Below are 27,348 nucleotides of genomic sequence, written 5' to 3' on the forward strand. Positions count from 1 at the left end.
TTATGACGATCATAACAACTTATAAACAACTAAATAACAAGTTTTAAAGGTAATATTTGTTTTATTAAAAGTAGTTGCCTACCAGAAACTTCTGAAGAGGAGCAAGCTTGTATTCAAAAAATAAACAATAATTAAATGACACTCACAGAAACAATATATTAGCATGAAACCACCTATGTACATTTTCTAAGAAAATTATGTACAGAATAAAACATTAATGTAGAAAAATTATTTAACTGAGCATATTAAGATACAGTATTTTAAAATTACATGATAAGGAAATAAAATCAATAATTACTATTTAGTGTCGAAATAAATACCATTCTAATTTTCCTTAAAACAAAAACTTTAACTCCTCATAGTGATAGCACTAATTTTATATATATATATTTTCATATATATACGTATATATAAATATACATCCTATAACTATTGCGATGCCATTTCTGGACTTCTGTTCTTTATTCAAAACTCTACTGAGGAAAGACATTCTGAATTATAATACTTCAGTGTAATACTTCATTAACACTCTTCTGAGAGACAACTTTCAGTATTTTTACTTCTTTGGTGGTGTTTTACTTCTCAACATTTACGGAGCACTGTTCAACAGAACCATAAACTGAGCTAGACTCCAGGAACACAACAATGAATAAACATATCTGCACTATTAAGGAGATGAGAAGCTAAAGGGGAGAGAGATGAACCATTATGATGGAATGTGACAAGGACTACAACCAGGTAACTATAAAGTACTACTGTAGCTCAAAAGAGGAAATTATCGGGTAGTAAGGTAAGGCATAAAAAATGACGCAGCATTTGTGCTGAGCCCTGAAGGACAGAGTTCCTCTGTCAGATAAGGTTAAGAATGAAGATAGGCTGGGATGATCTTGAATACAGGGAATGGAGGAAAGAGCATGGTTTACTCAAGAAATGGCAACAGACCTGAAATAGCTGCAGCATAGGGTATTAGGTGTGCAGCAGCAGTAGGAGGTGAAGGATATAGGCAAGCAAATGCACCATCAGGGATGTAACTGTTTGCCATGGCAATGCTTTTCAATGTGTGGAAAGGAATGGGAGTAGATTGAGTCATTCACAATTGCTATACTCTATTTCTTCTGGGAAGTAAATGGCAAAATTACTTGCTAAAGAAAGAGGGGAGCCAGATAGAGTAAGGAGGGATAGCAGTGGGGGTTAGAGGTCTGAATATTTTAAATCTTGATGGCTATTCACTTAGGAAATAGAGAGGAGGCTGTTCCTTTAAAATTTTCTATTAGGGAAAGAGCAAGTATAAAGCACTATAAGCAATTGTTTCTTAATAACATCTTTTCTGTAAAAAGCTCAAAAAATTTTTCTTTTTTGTCCTCCCTGAGGCTTATGAAGTTCCTGGGCCAGGGCTCAGATCTGAGCCACGGCTGTGACCTATGCCAAAGTTGACAAAGTGGCGGCAATGCCAGATCCTTAACCCATTGTACTAGGCTGGGAATCAAACCTGTGTCCCAGCACTCCAGAGACACCACTAATCCCATTGTGCCATAGCAGGAGTTTCTAAAAAAAATTTTTTTAACAGCAGATTATAATTCATGGGCTCCCAAATCTCTTTGTAATTAATTTCATTTTCATTCTTTACTTAAATGAAAGCATTATTCTATTTAAGTTATTTAGTGTGTATTAGAAAGCCCAAAACAGGATGAGCATGAAAGTAAACTACTATGAAAATACCAAGTTCTATCAACAAATAACTGTACAATCCCTTCCAAAAGCTTTAGGAAGTATAAATCTAGTAGATTGTAAATGTCTGTCTTCTGCCACCTCTACTTCAAACATCCACCTCTTTACAGCTCTGTATTTGTTATTTCTAACTCTCGGGTTAGAAATGTATGTGGTATAACCCCCCCCCATACATGTTTTTCATACGAATATTTTCAGTAAACCAATATGAAATATTCTAGTTGCCTCAAAATACCTCATAAAAACCCAACTTATAGCAACAAAGCAACAAAATTATTCTTAAAAAGTGGTTTCCTACCAGATGCTTCTGATGATTTGCGTGCTTGATCAAAAATAAATGAAACAGATTAAATAACACATAAAGTAACATACACACATCAACTTATTGATCTATATATCTTCATTAAATAGTCACACATAGGAATATAATGAAAAACATATTCAAAAGTGTTTTAATTAATGATTATAATTAACTCTTTGTATACATATTTTTTAAATTAGACAAAATCCTACTCTGGAAATGTGCTAATGACATAAATTCTATCCCTTTAATTTGACAAGCAACAGTGTTCACTTTGCTGAAGAGACACTTCATTTGTTTCACCATATTCAGACATGTTCAGTCAAAGCAAATTCACTGTAACCTTTAAAACGATAGTGGGTTAAAAAAAAAAAACTTCAATTACTACAACTGTATTTGTGCAGTTCAGTGGATGGGACCATGCCTACTTTTGTTTTCCAAGATATTAATTAGGCTTGCACAAAGTCACACATGAATGAGTGGTTGGGAATTTAACAGGCAATAAAGGCTACACTTCCTATTACTGTAAGACTACTTTTACTCTTCTTTCCTCTCATGATTTTTTTTATTAATTCTGTATTATATATCTTGGTTACAAGTGAACAATATAATTGACTTTCACTACACTGTAAAAAAATTTAAAACTTTTGGTGAGACATATATATGTAAATGGTCAAATTATAGAAAGAAATATTAATTTATTTGACAAGTATTTACATGGACAGATGGATACACCGTGAATCCACATAGTGTAACTCATTCACAACTAATCATACATACATGCTTTCTCTTCCACTGGCTCTCTCAGGATGCTACGGACTTTTAGGCCATCCGAGCCATGTTTGATTAAAGATGTTCCCTATAGAGTTTTGTAATAAAACTTAAACTAAATTTATAGTCATAAAACTAATGAACCAGGTGATTTTTTAAACACTCTTTGAAATGCACTTTACTTCCTAAATTGCTAAGGGTTTTACTCAGAGGAATATTACCACAATCATATGCTAAAAATTTTCAATCAGTTCTGAATTCAAATATTGTCTTGTTGCCAGACAGTATAGAGCTAGAAGTGGATCCATAGATAACAGGGTATGCACGTTTTCAACTTAACTAGATAGTAAGTGGCTCAATAAATGGTTGAGCCAGTTTACACTATCACCATATCCTTCATGACCCATATACTCAGTAAAATGTTACTGTTTAATTTTTACTTTCTAATTTTTGATAATCTAATAAATATAAATTATATCTTCTTGTTAAAGATTAAGCAAATATTTCTCAGTAGAATTCTATAATTTTTTCTTTTACAGGTCTAATTACTCTTTTATTATATTTATTCCTAGGTTCTTTAGAGCTTTGCTTGCTATTGTAAAAGGGAGATTTAAAAAAAAAAATGACCATTTGTTGCTGATAGCACATATTTGATATTTACATACTGATCTTACACGGCAGACTCTCTTATTAATTCTAAAATAACATTGGTAGATTCTTTTGAATTTTCTATGTAGACAATCACATATCTGTGAATAATAACAATTTTGTTCCTTCCAACTTTTTCCTGTCTTATGTTGCAGGTTATGACCAACAGCACAATGCTGTATAGACACAGAAATGAGTATCCTATTCCTGTTCCTAACTTCATGGAACATGTTTAACTATTCCTTCCCATACTTTATTTGTAAAGCTAGACTAGAATAAATTAAGGAAATTAAGAACACCTCTTAAATTCTTTGATTTTGTACAAGATTAAAATTTTTGTTCTTTCTGAACTTGATTGCAAAACTGTCTAGTCCTAATTTTGTTATGTTCTGAATAAAGGTTTTAATTACACTTAAATTTTAAATAGATATAATTCTAATCAGTTCTTTGAAAAGTCTTCTCCATGACTAACCTTTGGCTCTGAGGGTTTTTCATTTTCTGTTTCACTGATTTTTGCTTATGTTTCTAATCATTTTCTTCTTCTTTTGATCAACTATGAGGTACTTTCTCTAACTTTTTTACTTGAATACTTACATCATAAAATGTCTTCTACTTTTCCTAATAAAAGCATTTAAAAATTTGTCTCTAGGAGTTCCCATTGTGGCTCAGAGGCAACAAACCTGACTAGTATCCTTTGTTCTGCTCAGTTGGGTAAGGATCTGGCTTTGCTGTTAGTTGCAGGGTAGGTTGGAGATGGTGTAGGTCCCAGACACAGCTTGGATCTGGTGTTGCTGTGGCACAGGCAGCCAGCTGTAGCTCAGATTCGATCCCTAGCATGGGAACTTCCATATGCCCTGGGTGTGCCCCTAAAATGCAAATAAATAAAAATGAAAATTTGTTTCTAAATCTACTGTTAGCTATACCCCACAAGTTTGGACACATAATTGAATTTTAAATGAGTTATTTGTGTTACCTAATTTTTTTTTTAAATCCTCAAATACGACATTTGGGTTTATTTGTTTAATTAGTCTTTTATTACTGAAAGTAAACTTAATTGCTTTGTGGTTGGAGATCACAGCCCTTATATCAATTCTTTTAAAATATTTTGAATATGGGTTCACATAATCAATTTTGTAAGTGTTCTATATACCCTGTATATTCTCCAATTACTGGGTGAGAATTCTTTACATCCACCTATAAATCTTATACAGTTATAATTTTTCCTTTTGAACAGGTTCATTTTGTTTTATATACTTTGAGGCTCTGTGAGAGATGCATACAATTATTTTTCTTATATTTCTTTTTTATATGATTATTAATTTTAAATGGTAGTTTGTATGTGAAAATTCTACTCTCTGACATTCTTGGTGGGGGTCTAATCCTGTTGTATCTGCTGAACACCATTTGTTGCAGGGGTGTGTGCATGTATGTGTGTGTTGGGTATCTATTTTGATTTTGGATTGTGAACTCAAAGTTCAGTGGGGCTTTATCTGTGAGAAATCTGTAGGATTTGATTTGAGGATATGTTTTGTATTAGCTTCTGCCTGGCACCTGGTAGATATTGCTAGCCTGAAACTGTTACTATAAGGTATTTTATTTTATTGGTGATTCTTAGACCACACAATTAATACATATTAAAATGTGAAATCTATTGAAGGCAAAGCAATAGATTACAAACTCTCAGGAGAAGCATCCTGCACATATGCACATAAACTCCTCCCCCTTCCCCAGGAATCCCAGCCAAGAAATACAAGCTTCTTTATTCTTTCTGTGTCAGTGGAGATGTTTTATATTTTAATCTATGTTTTCACTGAGGTTATGATCCTCTGAAGATCCTGACTTTATATAGGGGTCTACGAAATATCAAATTGAATAGATCAAAATGAAAGCCCTTTGGTCACCAAGGTATGAAAATTTCCTCAGGGTAGTCAAAGTGTGCTCCTCCTAAAAGCTCTAGTTTTCACTTACCACTTGACTTTTTGCACACTGGGGATTTCTATTATATTCTTTTTTTTTTTTTTTGTCTTTTTATATTCTTGTAAGTTCAGTTATTCGTTTAAAGGGATGCTTGCTATATTTTATTCAGTATTTCTACGTGCTATTTTGTCTTTGTTAACTTTTGGTCTAGAAGGATTTTCAAATTACCCAGTCTCCAAGTTTTGGATTTTTTTTTTTTTCTTTATAAGACAAACTCTATATCAAGCTATACGATGCAAAGAGACCTGAATGTCTTTGGAATTCATTTTTTTTCATCCTAGTAATTCAAAACTTCCATCAGGATATATTTAGGTACCACTGTTTTTGTTAATCTTTGTCAAAACACAATTAGCTCTTTCAATATACACATTTAAGTTTTTCTTCAACTAAGTTTCCCTGAATCATATTTTTTATTATTGCTTCTGTTCTATTAGTCACTGTCTACTCTGAGAGAATGCTATTCATCCAATTTGTAGAGTTTCCTACTTTTATCTAACATAGCTTTTACCTCTTTTTACCCTTGTCCATTTTCTCTATATCCCAGTAGGTTTTATCAAGCTACTTCTTTATATCATTAACTTACATTACTGCAGTGATTAGCTTTCTTTTCATGCTAGTCTCTTGTTCTATCTTCCTATGTTTCATATCTTATTTTGGATAGTTCATATTCACTCAAAGTTTTTAGAGAATTCTACAGAGATGCTATCCATAATTTCTTATTATAAACCCTCCCCTACAAATATTTTCTAAATATAAGGTGATTATCTTCCTCTTGAAGGCTGTGAGCTTATTCTTCAGCATAATCTCTTTTACAGGCTCCACATTGTTGCTTTTCTTGTTTATCCATTCATGAACAATGAGAAGCCTTTCAAAACTTTACAAATGCTCCCCCCTTGCCAAATAAAGTAGATCCTCCCACCTCCTATTTGGGTATGTCAGAATCAAAAATGAGAATGGAGCCAGGACTACAGGGCTCCTTACTGGTAGTGAGCCCACCACAAGAGGAAAGGGCCTTGTATATCTAGAAGAAGAAAAGCCACTTTCTCAGCCTGATTAGACTAACAAGTTCCTGGTTTTCCCACTATCAACTGTTTTAGAATAAGAGTAATCATCAGTGTTGGATCTTCCACTCATCTCTCCCATGGTCTTTCTTAAAACCTCAACTATCAAAGTTAGTAGGGGTAAACTATTTTTATTTCTTTTCCATGAAGCCAAACTACTCAAAATAAAACAGTTAAATTTTGGCATCTGATCTTCAAACTGATACTGTATATTTCTAGGCAGGTACCCTTCCTTAATTCCAGAACTGATATATTGTTTCCCAAATTTTGAGTTCTTAAATTTTCAGTCTAGAAAAAACAGATCTAGGAAGGGGAATTAATCAAATACTTTTGCTCAAGTCTGTAACTTTCCTGTAACTCAAAGCATGGCAAATCTCCAGAGATCTGCCCTAACTACAGCTAGATCAATCAGAGGTTTTGTTTGGGATTTTGATATAATGATGCTCATTATGTACCGATAAGCATATGAAAGAAAAGGAAAGAAAATCAAAATATACAACAAATGAAAGAAAAATGTTCAAATATGTAAAAAATGGATATGTTTTAATCATTCATCTATTCCATAAGAACTTATGAGCTCATTACGATGGGGCACCAGGGAAACTGCTAGAAATATACAGATGAACAAGGTACTATCTTTGACTTAAGGAGTTCAAAGGTTGGAGACTGGAAACTGACATGCAAACACATAATTTCAGTATAATACAAATAATTGTCTAATTCCTAAGTTTGTTTTGGGAGTACAGAGGAATCATCTAATTCTACAGAGTCAATGATGAAGGCACTGAAAAGTATAGCTGGTTTTCAGAGTTTTATGATAAAAGATATAAATATGGAAAGGTAGCAAGGGATAATACATAGTTCAATATGTCTAGATCAGAATTTTATGAAAGTGATGCAGATAAAACCAGAAAAGCAGGTCACTGATCCTGTATGTTCCACTACGGAGTTTAACCTTTATCTTAGAGACAATAAGAAGTAACTGAAAGTTTTCATATTGAGTTGCAGTTTTAAAATGGCAGCATGGAAAACAGTCTGCACTGATACAAAACTGAAAGCTGAGACCAGTGAAGCCGTTGCTGCAGTAGGATTGAAAAAAATAATACAGAATGATTGATCTAAAAGCATTCTCAAGCGCCAGTGAGAACGGAGAAAATTAAGTGATTTTTTGAGATGTTTAATATAAAATCAATAGAATTCTAATTAATGCCTGAGTGAATGTCTGGGGAGTAATAAGTTAGGAATGACTACAAGGTTTCTGTTATAAGTTCCTGCATTGAGAGTGGGATCATTAACAGTAATCAGAATGAAGGAAAAAGGAATATATTTGATAGGGAAAGAGAAAATTTACTTTTGCACTGAATATTCAGGTGACAACTGAAGATGGAGGCATGGATGAGATCATTCAGAGATAATGCAGTATTAAAAAAGGACCAAAGATAGATTCTCTGAGAAAACTATTCCAGAAAAAGCTAATATTTAACAGGCAAGGAAGGAGAAAATAAACACTAAATAGCTTTTTAACTAGAAAAGTACCACATACACATAAATCTCACATGTATAGCTATAAACTTAGATTAAAAGGTCTAGTGTTTGCTTAAATTTTTACAAATGAAACCACACTTCATTTGAAATTTTCCACATTTTGAAATGGCTATGGCATTTAACCACTTATGAGTAAAATTAGTTGAAATTAGACAATCCTGAAAAAGTCAGAATGTTTACGCTGACTCTATAATTAATTCCTGTGGTAGAAAAAGCAAGGGCAGACCAATATGATCAAGTACATCAAATAATATGTGAATAATCCATGGCTTTCTTGAAAGGAAAAAAAAGGTAATAGAGAAGCAGTAACAATTTTCTTCTGCTAAATCCAGCACATCCAATTGTAAAACCTCTAGAACACATTCGAAGAGAAAAAAAAAAAAAAACTGTCTGGATTCAGACAATCCAATATTTTAAGTGTAATAATGAAGTATATTCAGTTTTGAAATCCAAGAAATCCTAAGAAATATTAAAATGTTGATTTTGTAATATTAGCCCAAATTTAAAACACTAGACTGGAAAGATCTAATAGAAAAGTAATAGAATATTAACAATAACAATTCTTAACGTATTGCATGTAAAAATGTTCTTTTAACGTCTAATATTGTTCCATAAGCAAACACTTAACAGTGTTGAAGAGGCTTATGTTATACAGTGGCAGGATAAAAAATGTTTATTGGCAATAATGAGATGATATTCAATTACGGAAGAAAAGGTTCATCTGTTTTGAATCCTATCACTATACAGCAAAAATCCAACTCTCAGGTTCTGAATTCCAATTCCAAATCTTTTAAGTATACATGATAGACTGTTATAAGAGAAAAACCATATAACACTTCTCTTAAATATGTACTTGATTCAAAGGTTAACTTGTAAACATCCTCTTTTTCAGTTAAGCAAAAAGATGCAAATGAATTATGCTCTAAGCAAATATTTCTCGCTCTAACAACAGGATATCTATTTTTAGCTGCAGGTTTGGCTTAAAAGTGAACAGCTTTTATCCTATGATAAACTGCAGTATATACTGTAGTATATTTTCTCAAAAAATTTTTTAGAAATTTTAGAAAAATAAATCACATTACAAAAACAAAAAGGAAACTAATAATTACAAAAGTACTTATTCTAACAAATTATTTCCCAAAAAAAATTTCTGCAAAATTTTAGCAAAGCCTCCAAAACCAAAATGTGTATGTTTATTTCATCATTAAACCTCTATTTCTCAATGAATTGTAGTTAAAAGAAGCCAATAAATCAACAAAATTTTGGCAACCTCTTATTCAGGATTGAGCATTTTTTTTACATAACCAAAAAGAATCTAACAAACGTTAGTATTTGAATGACAAAGCCAATAAAAGGAAAGGTTAATTATCTTCAGGATCAGAATCACAAAAATTCCTCTTTTACCACAATGGGTCTTTTGCTCAGTAATTTATAACACAATTAATAACAATGTGTCTAATGAATAAAATACATCAAACCATAAAATAGATTAGAAACATTATTGGTATTGACTGTTAATAATGGTATTAATTGTTCACAGTTCTTAATGGATTTAAAAAGCAAATTACTAAAATCCTTAAATACAAAAGCATCAACAGAAAATGTAATTCATTGTAGCTCTGCCTTTACAACTGCTGCTTTAAAAACATTTTTTCCTGTTATAGTTAAATATTTTAAAAAAATATAAAGCTCAGAGTCTCAGAGAGCATACTCACCACTCATGATGAAAATCAACCTTTCCAAAACATATTGCTCAAAACAACAATCCAACAGCAAAGGGAGTTATGCTAATCTCTAGAGGTAGAAGAACCGATGGTGTAAACACATACACTAGAGCATGCAGCACACAAAAAATGAAGAGCTTTCTTTGTTTTAAAAAGAAAAGCCCCTAGAAGCAAAGCATAACTACACAGTGTGAGATATCACTAGTAAACATCAGATTAACGCCAAAGACGTATATAACCAGATTTAATTTCTTTCAAGCAAGTTATCCTAGCCTCCTTCATATACCACTAGAACAACTCAAAATGGCAGGGAGAAAATTTCGAACCAGGATGTATAAGATGTTCTCAATTATATCAGCATGAGTTGTTACCACGGCAACATTAGACCAGAATTATCCGTTCACTTGTAACCAAGGAGTAGCTTTTCTAAAGCTTTAATCAACCAAGACAAAAAAACTGGCTTTTTATTTTAGAGCCACATGATTTTAAGATCACCACATCCCTTAAATATAAGCACTTATCTAACCTTCTTACATCTTTCAAAGATATAAAAGAAAATGCTGTTTTCTTCAAATACTCACACAATCCCATGTTGAACCTGGCAAGGAACAAACAGCAGAATGATTGCGCCTAAACGTCTTTCAATTACACCAGCTCTTACTGCTAGCTGTGGACCTCACTGATATTAAAATGCTGTGTGCTGTTGCTAGTGACTATTGGCGATGAATCTTATTGCCCAGATCGCTGATAGCTTTCATTTTTCATGAGCCAGAAAGCTATACTGCAGCACAAATGTTAACCATTTAAACATTCTGTATTATGGAAGAGACAAAATATACTATATATATGTGTGCGTGTGTATATATATCTTCATTTATAAAGGAGAATTGTAAAACAATTTATAAACTTTCATTAAATTCAGTATTACAGCATCAGATGCCACTTATGTGGTATTCAAAAGAGGGGAGTACACAAAAAAGTTACAATTATTGCTGAAGTATAAAATTCCTTTCATTAAATAGGGTGAAGATGACAGATTGTATAGCAAGGTGGGCAGACTGGATGGTATGGTGAACAACTGTTCTGGTTCCCACAGACCCCAAATTCATGCCAAAATGGTACAAAGAATTTATAGAATTGTTCCTTGTTAAGTGGAACTTAAATCAAATGAATACGCCATTTTTAAAGCTGCCAGGTAAGATAGGACTTCCAGTGATGGGAGAATGAGTAAGTCCGTAAATCTTCTCTCCAAGAAACAACCATAAAGCTGGACAAAATTATCAGAAACAATGACTTCACAGTTCTGAAAATCTAGTAATTATAAACAACAAAGTGAGAGGAACTTGTTCATGAAAATCTGCTGAACTCTGCATGAGAAACAGTGGTGTCCATGGTGTTCTTGTTTGGTGCTGTTCCTGTTTCCCTACAGCTCAGTCAGTACAGTACATCAGAGTGGGGATGGCCATGACAACCAGAAGCTTTATTGCCAGAGAGGCCAAAACACCCCACACAAATGATACTGTCCATTATACAAGAAAACTGTAGGAAATGGGTAGGAAAAGCAGCCAGCACTGCTAGTCTAAAGTTGCAGCCTTAGTAGAGGTGAGTAGTAGACTAATGGTCTCACAAAAAATTAATACAGAAAATGGAAATGAGAGAGTCAGGGCCTAGATAAGCTCTCCGCCTATTCTGGGTTGATAAGGAAGATATTTCCAAGAGGGCTGAATGGAAAGTTAAAGCTGGTACATGGTTGAAAGTTGCCTGAACATTTAATATGCTCCCCAACCCACAAACAGCTCTAATAGCACAGATCAGCTCAAAGGGTCTGAGCACAACCTTTGATTAATTACTGAATAACAAGTAAGCAGACAGATAACACAGGGGATACAGTCCATAGATTAAAGCCAAGGAAGTTTTTGAAACAAAACAAAATGTAAATAAAAATAATCTTCAGGGAAAAAAAATAATCAGAATGTAGAATTACTACAAAATATTATATAGGAGTTCCTGTTGTGGCTCAGACACCTACAAACCTGACTAGTATTCATGAGGATGTGGGTTCAACCCATGGCCTCGCTCAGTGGGTTAAGGATGGGGCGTTGTCATAGTGTAGGTTGTAGATGCAGCTTGGATCTGGCATTGCTGTGGCTGTGGCCTAGGCCTGCAGTTGCAGGTTCAATTTGACCCCTAGCCTGGGAAGGACAAAAACATTTTGTAATCTATAATGAGGAAAAAGACAGAATATATCTCTGAATAGGCCCGGATATAGGATTTAGCCAACGAAGGACTTCAAAACAGCTATTATATCAAGAGAATAAAAAGAGATTGTATTTAAAGAATTAAACAAAAATATGATGGCAGTGCTACAACAAAGAGAATTTCAATATAGAAACAATTCACAATACAAAAATTAGAGACTTGACAAGTACAATAACCCAAACTCTAAAATTCGTTACATAGACCCAACAGTAGATTGGAAGAGGGCAGAAGATTCAATCAGTGAACTTGAAAATAGATCATTAGAAATCATCCAGTCTGAAGAATACACAGAACAAAAGATAGGAGAAAAACAAACAGAGCCTCAGAAACCTCCAGGATATCAAGGGTATCAACTTATGCGTGATGGGAACTGTAGACAGAGAGAAGAGAGACAAAGGGCAAAAAAAAAAAGGTTTGAAGAAATAATGACTGAAATTGCCCCATTTGATGAAAAGCATTAACTTGCATTTCAAAAAGTTCAACCAATGTCAAGTATGATAAGCATAAAGAGACTCATGTTCAAGTTGTTAAAAGACAAAGAAAAAATTTTGAAAGCAGTAAGAGAAAATGGCTAATCATGTACAGGGGGAAAGCAATATGATTAATGATGACTTCTTAATAAAAATAGGAGAGGCCAGAAGGCAGTGGAATAATATATTCAAAGTGCTAAAAGAAAAAATTTTTCACAATTTTCTATCTGGTAACACTATCCTCCAATAACAAAGGCGAAATAAAGAAATCCCTGGATAGACAACAAATAAGGATATGTGTTACAAGCAGAAATACTTAAAGAAGGTATTCCAGATGAAAGGAAATAACTGTACAATATTGAAATTGATAGAGTATTAGAAATGGTAAATATATAAGAAAAAGACTATACAAACAAATATTTATCTGTTTTCTTAATTTCTAAAGAACTTAAAATTGTCTGAAGCAATCACCGTAACACTGAGATTCTGGATTTATGTAAATATAAATGTAACATGAAGATAATAACACAAAGCTGGAGAAGAAATGGAGCTATATTGGATCAAAATAACTATATTTTACTAAAATTAAATCAATCTACACTGGGGTAGATTGTGATAAGATAAAATGCACATTTTAATCTCTAAGTAACTATTAAGAAAATGTCTTTAAAATGTAGTTTAAAAATCAAAGAGAAATGAAAATGACATCCTACAAATATCTGTTTAACACAAAAGAAGAGAGGAACAACAATATAAAAACTCCAAGACATAGAAAATAATAAACAACACAATGGAAGATGTAAATCCAATCGTATCAATAATTACACTGTATGTGAATACAACATACAGACCAAAAGGCAGAAATCATCAAACAGGATATAAAAGCAAGGTCCAACTATATGCTGTCTACAAGGGCCACACTTTAGATTTTAAGATAAAAATAGGTTACACATAAAAGGAGAGAAAAAGATATAGCATATAAACAGTAACCATAAGACAAGTGGGGCACTCATATCAATAGTAGACAAAATAGACTTAAGAAATATTACTAAAGTAAAAAAGGACATTTCATAATGATAAAAAAGGCCAAAAAGGGAGATTTAACAATTAGAAATGCATATGCACTGAAGAGAAGTTTCTCTAAAACAAAAATAATGGAAGGAGTTAATAAATAATTTAATAACTATAGTTGAGAATTTCAATACTCTTCTTTCAATAATTCAAAGAAAAACTAGACCAGAAATCAGTAGGATACAGAATACTTGAGTAATACCATTAAAATTACATTTATAAAACAGCATCTAATATCAGCAGAACACATTCTTTTCAAGCACACATGGGAATTCTTCATATTAACCATATACTAAGCAATGTAACAAATCTCAAATTAATTTGAAAGGATTGAAAATTCATTCAAAATATAATCTCTGATCACAGCAGAATTAAATTAGGAATCAACAACAGAAGAGAAAGTTTGGGAATCCCAGTATCTGGATTTGGGTTACAAAGAAGTGCCAAGAGAAATTACAAATATTTTGAACTGAATGGAAAAAACTTATAAGAAACTGACATTTATGGGATATAGATAATGCATAGCTTAGAGGGAAATTCATGACCATAAACATCCATATTAGAAAAAAAGAAAGGTCTCAAACCAATAATTTAAGCTTCCATTTTAGGGAATTCAGAATGAAGAACAAATTAAACCAAAATCAAAAGATCATAGCAAAATTCAATGCAATGGAAAATAAAAACAAAAGAGAAAATGAATGAGGCCAGAAGTCTTACTGATCAACCCAACCTTTTAGCTGATGACCAAAGTTAAGACAAAACAAGACAAAATAAAACAGAGTAGGTAATAATTACCAAAATCAAGAATAAAAAGATGACATCACCACTAATGCTAGAAAAAGCAGAAGGATTATAAGAGAATACTATAAACAACTTTATGCAAAATATATAACCTAGATGAAATGGGCAAATTCATAGAAAGACACAAATTACCAAAAGTAACTCATCAATCCGAAGAGGCCTATAAACAATGAAAATACTACATTATTAATTAAAACTCTTCCCAAGAAAAGCTCATCAGGACTAGATGGCTTCATTGGGGAATTGTATGAAACATTCAAAATATAATACTCACCCTACACAAACATTTTTAGAATACAGAGGAGGAGGATATAAAACTTCCCAGCATATTCTGTGAGACCTGATGCCCAAACTAGTCAAATATTAAAAGAAAATTACACATTAATATCCATTACAATGCAAAAATCTTTCTCAAAATATTAGCAAACCAAATGCAGTAGTATATTAAAAAGATTATACACCAGGACCAGGTAGGCTTTATCCCAGGAAGGCGAGATTTTGTTCAACACTGAACAACAATGACTGAAATACACCATATTAATAGAATAAAAGACAAAACCATATAAACATCTCAATATTTGTACCAGGAGCATTCATTCCACAAAATCTAACACCTGTGATAAAACCTTTAAACAAACTAGGATTGAAGGGAACTTCCTTAAGCTGATAAAGGGCATGTGGTTGTATTAAAATTACAAACTTCTGCTCTTCAAGGACATCATTCAAGAAGATAAACAACAGATAAGGAGAAAATATTTGCAAATTAATTATTTGTTAAAGAACTTGTATTCAGAATATGTAGAGAACTATGTGTAACTTTATATACGAACAATATATAGTGGTCTAATATTAAGGCCTAATAAGAAAAAATTCTCAGTTTTTAATGTGGGCAACAGATTTGAACACATATTTCTCTGAAGTAGATACATAAATGGTTTTATAAGAACATGAAAATATACTCAATGTCATCAATCACAGGGAAAGACAAACTGATAAATAGGAGGTCCCATTGTGGCTCAGCGGTAATGAACCCAACTAGTATCCATGAGGACCCGGGATCTGTCTCTGGCCTCTCTCAGTGGGTTGGGGATCCGGCATGCATTGAGCTGTGGTGTAGGTTGCAGATGTGGCTCAGATCTGGTATTGCTGTGGCTGTGGTGTAGGCCAGCAGCTACAGCTCCAATTGGATCCTTGGCCTGGGAACTTGCATTTGCCACAGGTGTTGCCCTAAAAAGACAAAAAAACTGGGAAAAAAAATTGAAAAAAACAAAAAACAATGCACATGCACCAGAATGTCTAAAATCAAAAAGACTGATGATACCAAGTATTAACGAGAATGTGAAGAAAGTATAACCCTTCCACACTGCTAATGGGAATGTAAAATAGTAAAGCCACTTAGGAAAACAATTTGGAAATTTGTTTTCCAAATTGAGAAACATAATTTGGAAAATCAGATAAACGTAAACTTAACCATATGACCCAGCAATTCTACCCCTTGATATCAACTCAAGAGAAATGAAAGCATATGTCTATCTAGTCTTACATGCAAATAATTATAGCAATATTATCCAAATAAAACAAAAACCGGAAACAATCCTTAATATTCATCAATTGCTGAATGGATAAACAAAATGTGCTATATCTATACAACATAGTATAATTCAGTAATAAAAAGAACCAGCTATTGATATGTTCTATAACATGGATAAACCTCAAACACATTACTCTTAGTTCAAGAAGCCATAAACATTACATATTATATAATTCCATTTACATAAAACATCCAGAGAAGGAACTGTAGGGATAGAAAACAGATCAGTGTTTGCCTGAGGTTGAGCTGAAAATGGGGACTGAATGCAAAAGAGTTCAAAAAAAATGTTGGGAGTAATGAAAATGTTCTAAAACTGCGTTGTGATGACTGCACAACTCTTTAGGTTTATTTTTTAATTTTTTAATTTTTATTATTTTTTTTATTAGGTTTATTAATAAACACTGAGTTGTACACTTATAATGAGCTAGCCTTATGGCATGTACATTATATTTTTATTTTTTAAAAAGTTGTCAAGTACTTCTTTATATATGTAGAGATAATGTGCAGCAGATCTTATTTGCTGTGGGAAGAATCACTTCCGTGGATAACTTAATTGTGTAAATTTAAGGCTAGGAGACATCCATTATCTTGGGGGAATGATCTAAAGAAACTCTTTTTGTCTTTTTAGGGCCGCACCCACAGCATATGGAGGTTCCCAGGCTAGGGGTCTAAGAGGAGCTGTAGCTGCCGGCCTACGACACAGCCACAGCAACGGCGGATCTGAGCCTTGTCTGCGACCTACACCACAGCTCAGGGCAATGCTGGATCCTTAACCCACTGAGCGGGGCCAGGGATCCAACATGCATTCTCATGGATACTAGTTAGATTTGTTTCTGCTGAGCCACGACAGGAACTCCATGAAACACTTTGGAACTTGGTAAAGGTTGTTCCTTCTTAATAACCTATGGTAAAGAGAACTAATGAAAGGGAAGGAAGGAAGTAGATCTGTGTGAGGTCCTGCTCACAGCACAGGGAACTATATTCAAATGTGTGATGGAACATGATGGAAGACAATATGAGTCAAAGAATATATATGTATACCTGATAATATATATCATTTTTCTATATAGCAGAAATTGACAGAACATTGTAACTCAACTATAATAAAAAATTTAAAAAATAAAGCAGGAATTTAAAGGGAGGGATCAAAACTTAGACCCTAGTCTTTCCAAGGTTCAGAATTACCTGAACTTCTTTCCTCAATTTTAGTGATAGTATAGGTGGCCCATGAGTAGGAAGGCACACTAAATAAGCTTTATCAAAGAAGAAAGGAGAATGTGGTGATGCAGGCTCATGCTGGAGGCTCTGCAGGCCAAATTCAAGTGCATACAGAAGACAGGTAGGTAAAACAACAGAAGTAGTAAAGTAGTGAAAGCTAGAGCAAGTCAGACAGTATAAATCCTAAGGAGAATAGTTATTCAGTGCTGCCTATTTGTTCTCATATGGGAATAAGAGGCCACTGTTTTCAAATGGTTCAAGAATATGGAAATCCAGATATTAATATGAAATATCTTGTTTTAAACCCATTGTATTTTATATTTATATATAAATAATGGTATCAGATTCAATTATTTAAAAATATCATGAGGAGTAACCAAATCATATCTGCGAACTACACTGGGTCACAGACAACCAGTTGCTATCCCTAGAAAGATGTTCAAGAAAGGAAGGCTGATTTTGGTACAGTGTAGGGATGGGTTGAAAGCCCACATTCAACCTGGCATGAAGGTAGGATAACTAATCATATAAGTATAAATTAAGGAAACTAACTCTTGATATAAACCTTGAATGAGTATTAACACTTGAAAAGGGTAGATCATCTTCCCATTAAGAATCAGTGTCTCCACAAGGAGACACCCTCCCATTAAGAATCAGGTCTCCATAAGTATCAGTGGCATCAAGAGCAAGGATATGTCAAATTCTTTGGGACCAGTTTAAACCATGAAACTATGTAGCAGTGGCAAAGTCAATAGGAGCCGAAAATGAGATTACCAGCTTATATACTAATCAAAATACCCATCTCTTTCTTCATCCAACCTTTGGAAAGATTAGCCTCTCTGGAATGAGTAAACTCCCAAAAGTTTAGCAATACTTGAAAGGAGCTGGAAGAAGATACTAAGAAAAGAGCTACTTAGAAGTCCTGCTAATTTAAGTAGATGGGTACAAGTAAGTGATTAATATCAAAGATGAGACCTAATTTGTATCCCAAGTGGACTATACTTGTTACCCAACCATAATCAGACCCCAGAGCCATTGTTTTTAGGACATGCGAGTAATATTCACTTCTTCGGAAAACGCGTCATTCTTCCATTTTTGACTTATTACCTCTTTTTGGATGACATTTTATTTTCAAAGTTCTTTGACCAGACTATTGATCTTCTGGGTACTCGAATATGCACTATGTATCTGCAACTAACACAAGCCTCAGACACAAATCTTTGCTATAGGACCCAGAGACCTGTTTTTCTTACACACATATAGAACAATTTCAAGAGTGGTGATTAAAAGCATGGGCTTTGGAGCTAGACTGCCTGGGTTCAAATTTTATCTATTGTTTTTGTTACCATAGAGAAATTACTTTAACTCAATGTGTTCCAGTTGCTTCATATGTAAGAATAATGTGAATAATAACAGTACCTATTTTACTGTTTTTTAAAAGGATTATATAAACTAATATATGCAATGTGCTTAGAACAATGCCTGACAGATAGTAAATAAAAGTTTCATGTGATAATTTTTATGACAATATTCCACCCAGGAAATGTGGGAGTGAAGTGGTATGAGTCACTGCTATACTGCACAATCAGAATTAGAAGATGTACTTTATAATATGACTGAATCTCCAACCTGAGTAGATTATACTGTGTGACAACCAAAGATGATGAATGTTCTATTCAGCAACTAAAAATGTCTCTCAGGCCATTTGCCACTAATAGCTGACAATTTTGAAAAGTGGAAGAAATCTCATAAACATCAATAATAAATAAAAGTAAAGCCCTAAAATGGTTTTGACATTTCTTTAAATTTGTCTTAAAAATATAAAAATAATGATATGCACAAAGACTTAACCACAAGGATGTTTATCACAGCATTTTTAAATAATAGTAAGAAATTAAAAACAATCTAGATGGCTAGTGATTGTTTAAATAAATTGTGATGCATCCTTAGGACTGAATACAAAACAGCCATCTTAAAGATACTATAGAACAATTTTTATGATAAGGAAAAATGTTATGAAACACTATACTGAGAGATCCAAGTTTAAGAGCAGGTGGAAATGTGTACGTATGCACAAAATAAATTATGTAGATAAAGTTAATGGTGATTATCTTTTGGTGGGAATTATGTATGATTTTTACTTTTTTCTTTGTTCTTTTGAATGGTTTGCAAATTTTCTCCAATGAAGACATCCCCACATACTATTTGGTAATTAGATTAAAATGTTATTAGGAAAAAAGTATTTCTCAAGCTTTAATGTGCATACGAATCAGGTGGGTAATCTTGTTAAAATGTAGATTCTGACTCAGTAGGTCACTTCACACCTGTCAGAATGGCCATCACCAAAAAAATAGACAAATAACAAATGTTGGAGGGATGTGGGGAAAAGGGCACTGTGGTAATCTGTTGGTGGGAATGTAAATTGGTGCAGCCACTATGGAAAGCAGTATAGAAGTTCCTCTAAAAACCAAAAATAGAACCACCGTATGATCCAGCAAGTTCACTCCTGGGTATGTATTTAGAAAAAACAAAAATACTAATTCTAAAAGACATATGCACTCCAATGTTCATACTAGCACTATTTACAATAGCCAAGACATGGAAGCAACCCCAATGCCCATCAACAGACAACTGGATTAAGAATATGCAGTACGCATGCACGCATGCACGCGCACGCAATGAAATAATACTTGGCCATAAAAGCCAAGCAACACGTGCAGCAACATGGATGGACCTAGAGAATACTAGGCTTAGTGAAATAGAGCAAGAAAAATACTAGGTGACATCACTTATATGTGGAACCTAAAAAATAATACAAATGAATGTATATACAAAACAGAAACAGACTTGTGGTTACTAGAGGGACAAAAAAGGGGGTGGGGGACAAATTAGGAATATGGGATTAACATATACCAACTACTATATATGATAAGCAACAAGGATTTACTATATAGCACAGAGAATTATACCCATTATCTTGTAATAACCTATAACGGAACAGAATCTGCAAAAATACTGAATCACTATGCTATACACCTGAAATTAAAACAACACTGTATTTCAACTATACTTCAATTAAAAAAAAAAAAGCTACTGAAAAAAAGTATTAGTTCTAATTAAGTGCCCAGCTCCAATAGAAAATGTATAGCAGCTACTACCTTTCTGTGTAGTAGAATAAGCACATTAACCTTTCCTGCATTGTGCTAGTTAAAATTCTTTAGGCTCTTTTAACAAAGACCACATTATACATTATTTCTCATTTTAAAAAACTGCACTGATTCCCCATTAATTATTAGAATGTAGTCCAAAATTCTGAATATGTAACAAAGCTTTCAGAGATCAAATCCACATTCTACCTTTTCAGATAGTATCTCATTATATCTTTTAAGTAAATCCTAAATATCCATATTTTCATATATATGTGTGTGTTATACTCTTATAATAAAATAACCTGTTTCTCCTCCTCTGAGTCTCAAAACTTCAATTCTTTCTTCAATATACTTGAAGGCCCCATCTTCTCTTTAGTGCTAATTTCTTCTTACACTAAGCTCCCACAGTAAGCTACTTAAATATTTTTAAGCAACCATTTCCCTATTCCTTGAATATTATGTTATCTGTATGTTTACTCTTCCTACTGTTTTTCAGGGCAAGAACTAGATCTTATGTCTTTCCAGAGCCTTCTTGATAGTCTACAATATTGTAAATCCTCAAAAATGTTTGCTGAGTAAAAACTGATGACTACCAAGATGCTTACAGAATAGTTAAAGATGAAAAAAGTAGATAAAAAGATGTGACAGGTCTTTTAGCTTTGAAGTCATAATGATACAGATTTAGTGGAGGATAATTTGAGAAAAAGAATGTGTGTGTGTGTGTGTGTGTGTGTGTGTGTGTGTGTGTGTGTGTGTGTGTGTGTGAGTGACTGGGTCACTTTGCTGTACAGTAGAAAACTGATGGAACACTGTAAACCAGCCATGACGTAAGAAATACAAATCATTAAAAAACAAGAAATAAGCATGGAAGTGAATTATCTTAAAGACAGTGTAAGCTTTGGAAAGGTAAAACTGACTAGATAAAGTAGTCTATTATAACCTGTTTAGCTTTGATTTTACCTGAAGAAATCCATATACAAAATTACTTATTTGTTCAATATACTATTTAACTCTAAGCTTCACTAATATGGATTTGTATCTGTTGGAGAAATAGCCTGTCAATTCACGGGAAAGGAGAATAGGTAAAGCGTTTGATGGTATTCATCTATTCAGTCCTTCAAATATGGTAATTAGACATTTACTAAATGTCTAATGTCCAAGATTTAAAATGTGCAAAATTTCCATCAATTTCAGCATTGTGTAATTCTACACACCATTTATGATCAAAGGAATATTTAAAAGCCAACCATAATAAATTTTTTTTGCTAGAAAAAAAACTCGAATGTCAATATTCCCATCTCCACGATGAGAATAAAAAGCAGAATTCCTTCGTGTTTTTGTTTTGAATTTCATGTATTTATGTGTGTACGGAATCAGCTGTTAAATATTTATGTTCTCAAATAGGATTTTCTGTTACTTAATTTAATAGTAAAAGATAAAATGCATGTAAGGCACCTGGAAACCACTATGTGGCCTTTTTTCTGTATTTCTTCCTCTATTTCATGTCACCACAGAAGAAACTTGGATTAAATTTATTAAATTTCACACATTCCTAAATTGGTAATTAATCTTTACTCAATAGTTCACAAACCTAATTTTTTATAAAATTGCATGTAGTTTCTGTATTTAGTTGATTTCTTAAATAGTACTTTTTGAACAAGCATAATCAGAGAGCTTATTATCAGGAGATAATACATTCCTTTTTCTTGTCAAACAAGTCAATGAAAGCAAACTGCTTTAAGTAGCTTTCAAGAATGTGGCTTGTACGAAAACTTCATATGGTCATAACTTCTTCCATAATTCACACTACGAATGAATAAAAACTTGTGTTTTCACCACAAAAACTAACCTTGGAATTTTGAAACAAAAGGATTCCTCTGTTTCTGTTGTATCTGTTTTTTCCTTTGTATCAACACATTCCATAGAAGGAAACTAGAACTTCATGCTTACCATACTTATCACTAGATATATAAAGTTATTGTGTCTGTTTTGATATTTTAGGATATGAAAGAGAATGTGGAAGAATGCTTGATTAATAAGCATTCAGTTACTCTAAGAATTCCCTATATCATGACTATTATTTGAATGGCTATCAGGTTTGAACCTAATTTCACTGTGTACAATGATCCTATTTATTTTATTTTGAGACATCACAATAAAGAAAAATGTTAACAGCTTTTATCAGTCTGTTTTTTGGTCAAAAGAAATTCTAGCTCATATTTTTAATTGCTGGATTTTAAAACATGTCTCAGAAAATGTGATAAGCCCCCACACATTTTAAAAATGGTGATAGTATAGTTCAAACATAATTTTTAATCAAAAAGTTCATGATGTTCATTTGAGATACATTTATTAAACACCCAATATTTGTAAGAACAGACATTAGCGAAACAGAAACTAATTTAGTACTGTCCTCATTCCTCATTGAATGTTCAATTAAAAGGTCCTTGAAATGCATAAAAATGTTTTCCAACAGGCCTTAGGAGGCAATTTAACAAAACAGGCAAGCAGAATGAATAGCAAATTTTTGTTGCATGATAAACTTTAATAATGTACTACTGTTTCAATATTCAACAGTTCATTATTTTGAAGATATTTGAGATTCCTTATCCAACAACTTGCAGTAGAGTAAGGATAATTATAATCAAAACCTCTAGAGTAAAAAAAAAATTGTACAAATATATATTCATTACTTTCTCCCTAAAATAGCTTGAAAAAGATGAAAAAATTCTGATGCAGTAAAAAAAAAAAAAAATTCAAATAAGTTTCTGTGGAACTATGAAGGTACTATATAAACCAAGGAGTCAATTTTGTAAGCCATTCTTGGTTTTTTGCTGCTTTTTTTAAACTGAGTTTTCTTCCTTAATTGCAGTGGACTATATATATAAACAGAAAGAAGCAAAACCTAGTTCTATCTGGTGATCGAATACACTAAAAAGGGCAAGAAATATTTTCTTTAATCAGAGTAACAAAAATACCTTGGGGAGGGTTCAAGGTGAAATGTGGAATGGTGGCACTGGTATTGTTTACATGTGAAATTTATCCTTTAAAGTACATGTCACAAAAAATTATTACATATCACTATTTCAGCAAAGCAGTAAGTTCAAACATTTTAACATGCCTGGAAAGAATGTGATGCATGCATAAACAACTTCCCCCATATGAAAACTTTTGATATTTATAATGTTATAAATATCAGATATTTATAAAAGATATTTATAACATTATAAGTACCAAAAAATCATGCTACCCATGCTTTCATATTAGAAATAATGTTTATAAAACTGAAGTTACTTTTCCACATGCATTTAAAAATAAAAAATGGCACTCACGATAAATTTTTAATTATTATTTCAAGAATTTTTTCCTTTTTGAATTTTAAGACATAAATCCAAGATATTTTAGAATAAACTGAAAATTTTTTCTTAAATGTAGGTATTTCACTTGTACATAAGAACAAAAACAAAAAAATCCCAAACAGCAACATACACTAGATATGATGTAAGAATTTTGTAGAAAAATTTCCCACTGATATTCAACTTAAATAGTCATATTTAAAAGGAAACAATGAACTATGTGATTCAGCTCAACCTAGAATCAAGTTTTTGTGGATTTTTTCAACTTCATCTTGCAAAATATCCTTGTACAAATCACAAAAAGGCAAAAAAAACAAAAAAAAAACAAAACCCAAAGTTCTCCATTTGAATCTAAAACTCCAATTAGTATTTTAGCTTCTACTTACAATGTACCATGAAAACAAAACAAAACAAAACTTACTTGATCTGTCCCATAAGACAGTATGTTCAGAGAAATGAAGGCTGTCATTTTCCAGAGTTGTTTTCTGATCATGTGCAGTACCTTTGGAGTGTCTATGAAATAATCGGCTGGCAAAACCTTCCAATTTTTGAAGTGCAGTTGTACCTGTATACTGGTTACAGGGTAGTTCTCTATAAGCTGCCATTCATGTGCATTTACACTTAACTTAAAGTAACTGAAAATATTCTCAGGAGGAGCTCAACAACTTCTTACACAGAAGCTAAGAGCTATGCATGTGTCAAACTTCCTGTTTGCAGGGTATTCAAACCACTACTGCTGTTCTGTTTCCTGTTAATATAAAACAGCACATTACCGAGCCTCTCAGCAAAACTCCTCATCTCAACTGAGCTGAAGATTTTAAAGACCTGAAATATCATCCTAAAAGGCTCTACGTTTAAGAGTGTTTTATATTAATACACAGTTACTGAGACTATTAAATATAAAGTTTTATTATAGATAGTAAACTAAATATTTTTTTTAAAAAAAGAACACTAGTTAAACATGTATTACAACTCTGTAAACATCTGAAGGCCAAATCACTCTCCAAATATATGTTACAAATGTTTTTTTTTTTTTCTTTCCAAGAAATCGGCTATAGATTTTATGAATCCTTATAAGTAGTTAACTTTCCACTGAAAACTGGTATGGAATGGATATTATAAAACACTTGCAAAACAAATTTATAACATAACTTTCAAGTTAAAAAATCTGAACTAGCACTTAAAAAAAGAACTCAATGTTGCTAATCCACTGACTTAAATCTAATATATACAGGAACTACAAAAACTTAGTATGTCATTATTATTCATCAAACATAATCTGACAGGTGCCTATCAGCAGTACACTTTAAAACATTGTAAAATTTTTTTAAAAAAGATTAAAATTATATAAAATCAGCCACAGTAAGAAATTTCAATTAAGAGGAAAAAAAATCCTTCTAATTGTCTGAGACATGTTAATTTTTAAGTTTAACACTAAGGACTACTGCTCACCCATCCCCTGATTTAGAGAGTTTTACTTGGAAAAAGCTGTTTTGGTTAAAGCAAATTGTCCATTTATAGGAAAAAAGTAACATGTGACATTTAACAATGATTTGGAGTACCTGCCTTCTCACACTAATTAAAGGATAAGAAATTTCTCTTTGGAAGCTTTAAATAAGGGAAAGAAGGATGGCTGGATGGATGGAAAGAAGGAAGGAAGGTACGGAGGGAGAGAGGGATTTAAAAAAATCTATCTAGAAAAATCTTGGTCTAGATTTCCTGCCTACTGCTTAAAAAATAAAATAAATATAAGCATTAACAATAAATACAATAAATAGGAATAACAATGTAATCAAATAGGACACACAACACACATGCACCTAGGAAACACTGACTAATGAATTTTGTCAAATAACAGCTCATTTGTGTATTTTTTTTTGTGTAATAAAATTAGCATCAATCTAAACAAAGAGGCAACTGTACCTGTAAGATCAAACTTCTTAAATTTGTGGTTTTCTGATAAATGTGTTATATAATAACAATTTATTAACATCTGACTTTGCACCAGACACTGAACAGGTGTCTACAATCTTTAGTAAACATCTGCAGAGTATGAACTGACTCTGTATGAGCATAAGTAGATAAAATTCCTGAATTCTTTGACTTGCTCTCTTGGAAGAAATTCTATTCATCCTTAAGGCTCATCTCTTCAATGACGTTTCCCACATACTTCCTAGAAAAATAAACTGCTCTCTCTCCTTTTTCCAATGATCTTATAATTTTATGTTAAAATCTGCTGCTTATAAATTTGTCTCAAATTGTGAGTTACTTGAATTCATAAATACAATGAATGTATTACATACTCAACATACAGTGAAGTATTCATTCATTTTTAATAAATCAAAGGTCTAAGTAGAATCAAACATTTGAAAATGTTTTAATTTTGAGAGGACCATATTTGTAAATTACCCAACAATCACCTAGTTGTTCATATACAGAGTTAACAGCAATAAAAGTGATGCCATTTAACTTTTTTCTCCATATTCAGTCAGCTACTAAATTTTACTCAGTCTTTGAGAATTTCATTTTTATTAGTGCAAATGTGGATTTCTAAAATAACTTGTCTTCTCTACTTCTAGCTAATCCTTTCAGTCGTCTCTGACATATTAACCTCCCCCAAATATCACACTCATATATTCCTTTGCCAAAAGCACAAAACTAATCTCATATTTCAGGCCCATTATTCATTTTTAACATGTCTAGACTTACATTCAGTGTTACTTGACTTAGTACAGATATTCCAGATTTCTAATTAGAACACTAAGATTAATTTATTTAAATCAATGTATAATAAGCCTTATAAAAATTAGTAGAGCAGGAGTTCCCGTCGTGGCGCAGTGGTTAACGAATCCGACTAGGAACCATGAGGTTGCGGGTTCGGTCCCTGCCCTTGCTCAGTGGGTTAACGATCTGGCGTTGCCTTAGCTGTGGTGTAGGTTGCAGACACGGCTCGGATCCTGCGTTGCTGTGGCTCTGGCGTAGGCCAATGGCTACAGCTCCGATTGGAACCCTAGCCTGGGAACCTCCATATGCCGTGGGAGCGGCCCAAAGAAATAGCAAAAAGACAAAAAAAAAAAAAAAAAAAATTAGTAGAGCAAAAAAAAAAAAGGAGATGGAGGGGAGGAGGATAAATTAAGCTTCACTAGATGAGAATCTAGAAAAAACTACACTTGAAATTTGTATATTTTCTTCAATAAAACAGGTTTTTATTTGTTACAAAATCCTTATAGAAAGTAGAATCTCATCTTTACAGCAATATTTCTATATATGATGTGACCAGAAGCTGTTGCTATGAAAGTACTTAGGCAGTTTGATTTTCATTAAAAAGAACTCTACTGGCATCTACTGCTAGAAAGAAACACTACATCTTTAACTATTACAGAATTCCTTCTTAATTCAAGTTAATCTTAAGAAGCACATAGCTTGTTAATCTTCCTGATGATATTTTCAGAAATTTAATCTGTACTAAGATGTTTAGCCTTGTACCCAATATTTGCCATAAACATCTTATATTCTGATAGTTTACATAATGAATGATAATAAAACTAGAGTAATTTTGAAGTTATAGAGTCCTTACTATTCACTCAGCATTGAATGTAGAAATAACAATTTTCAGAGTTGAACTTCCTTTGATTGCAATAAGTATTACAAAATATTGGTTTCTTTCTTATGTTTAAT

The 27,348-nt window shown here is 32.7% G+C and overlaps 1 protein-coding gene across 9 annotated transcripts in view; it reads right to left on the reverse strand.

The window, feature by feature from the left end:
* The window catches only part of PRKACB (protein kinase cAMP-activated catalytic subunit beta), a 115,811-nt gene that overhangs the window by 48,893 nt on the left and 39,570 nt on the right, over positions 1 to 27,348 (reverse strand). Inside the window, exons 1-3 of one of the 9 annotated variants that reach the window (XM_021096364.1) lie at positions 10,337 to 11,668; positions 2,027 to 2,050; positions 83 to 106 (exon numbers count right to left, since the gene is read on the reverse strand). The exons of 1 other annotated variant lie outside the window; for it this stretch is intronic. In XM_021096364.1, coding sequence (XP_020952023.1) covers positions 83 to 106; positions 2,027 to 2,050; positions 10,337 to 10,346 — 58 coding nt within the window. In that variant the 5' untranslated portion in view covers positions 10,347 to 11,668. Of the gene's footprint in view, positions 1 to 82; positions 107 to 2,026; positions 2,051 to 9,746; positions 10,269 to 10,336; positions 11,669 to 24,091; positions 24,407 to 27,348 lie in introns of those variants that run through there. 7 more of the 9 variants (XM_021096365.1, XM_021096366.1, XM_021096367.1 and 4 more) reach the window with 7 other exon arrangements.

The sequence above is a fragment of the Sus scrofa genome, chromosome 6, assembly GCF_000003025.6.
Source record: "Sus scrofa isolate TJ Tabasco breed Duroc chromosome 6, Sscrofa11.1, whole genome shotgun sequence".
Classification (NCBI taxonomy): Eukaryota; Metazoa; Chordata; class Mammalia; order Artiodactyla; family Suidae; genus Sus; species Sus scrofa.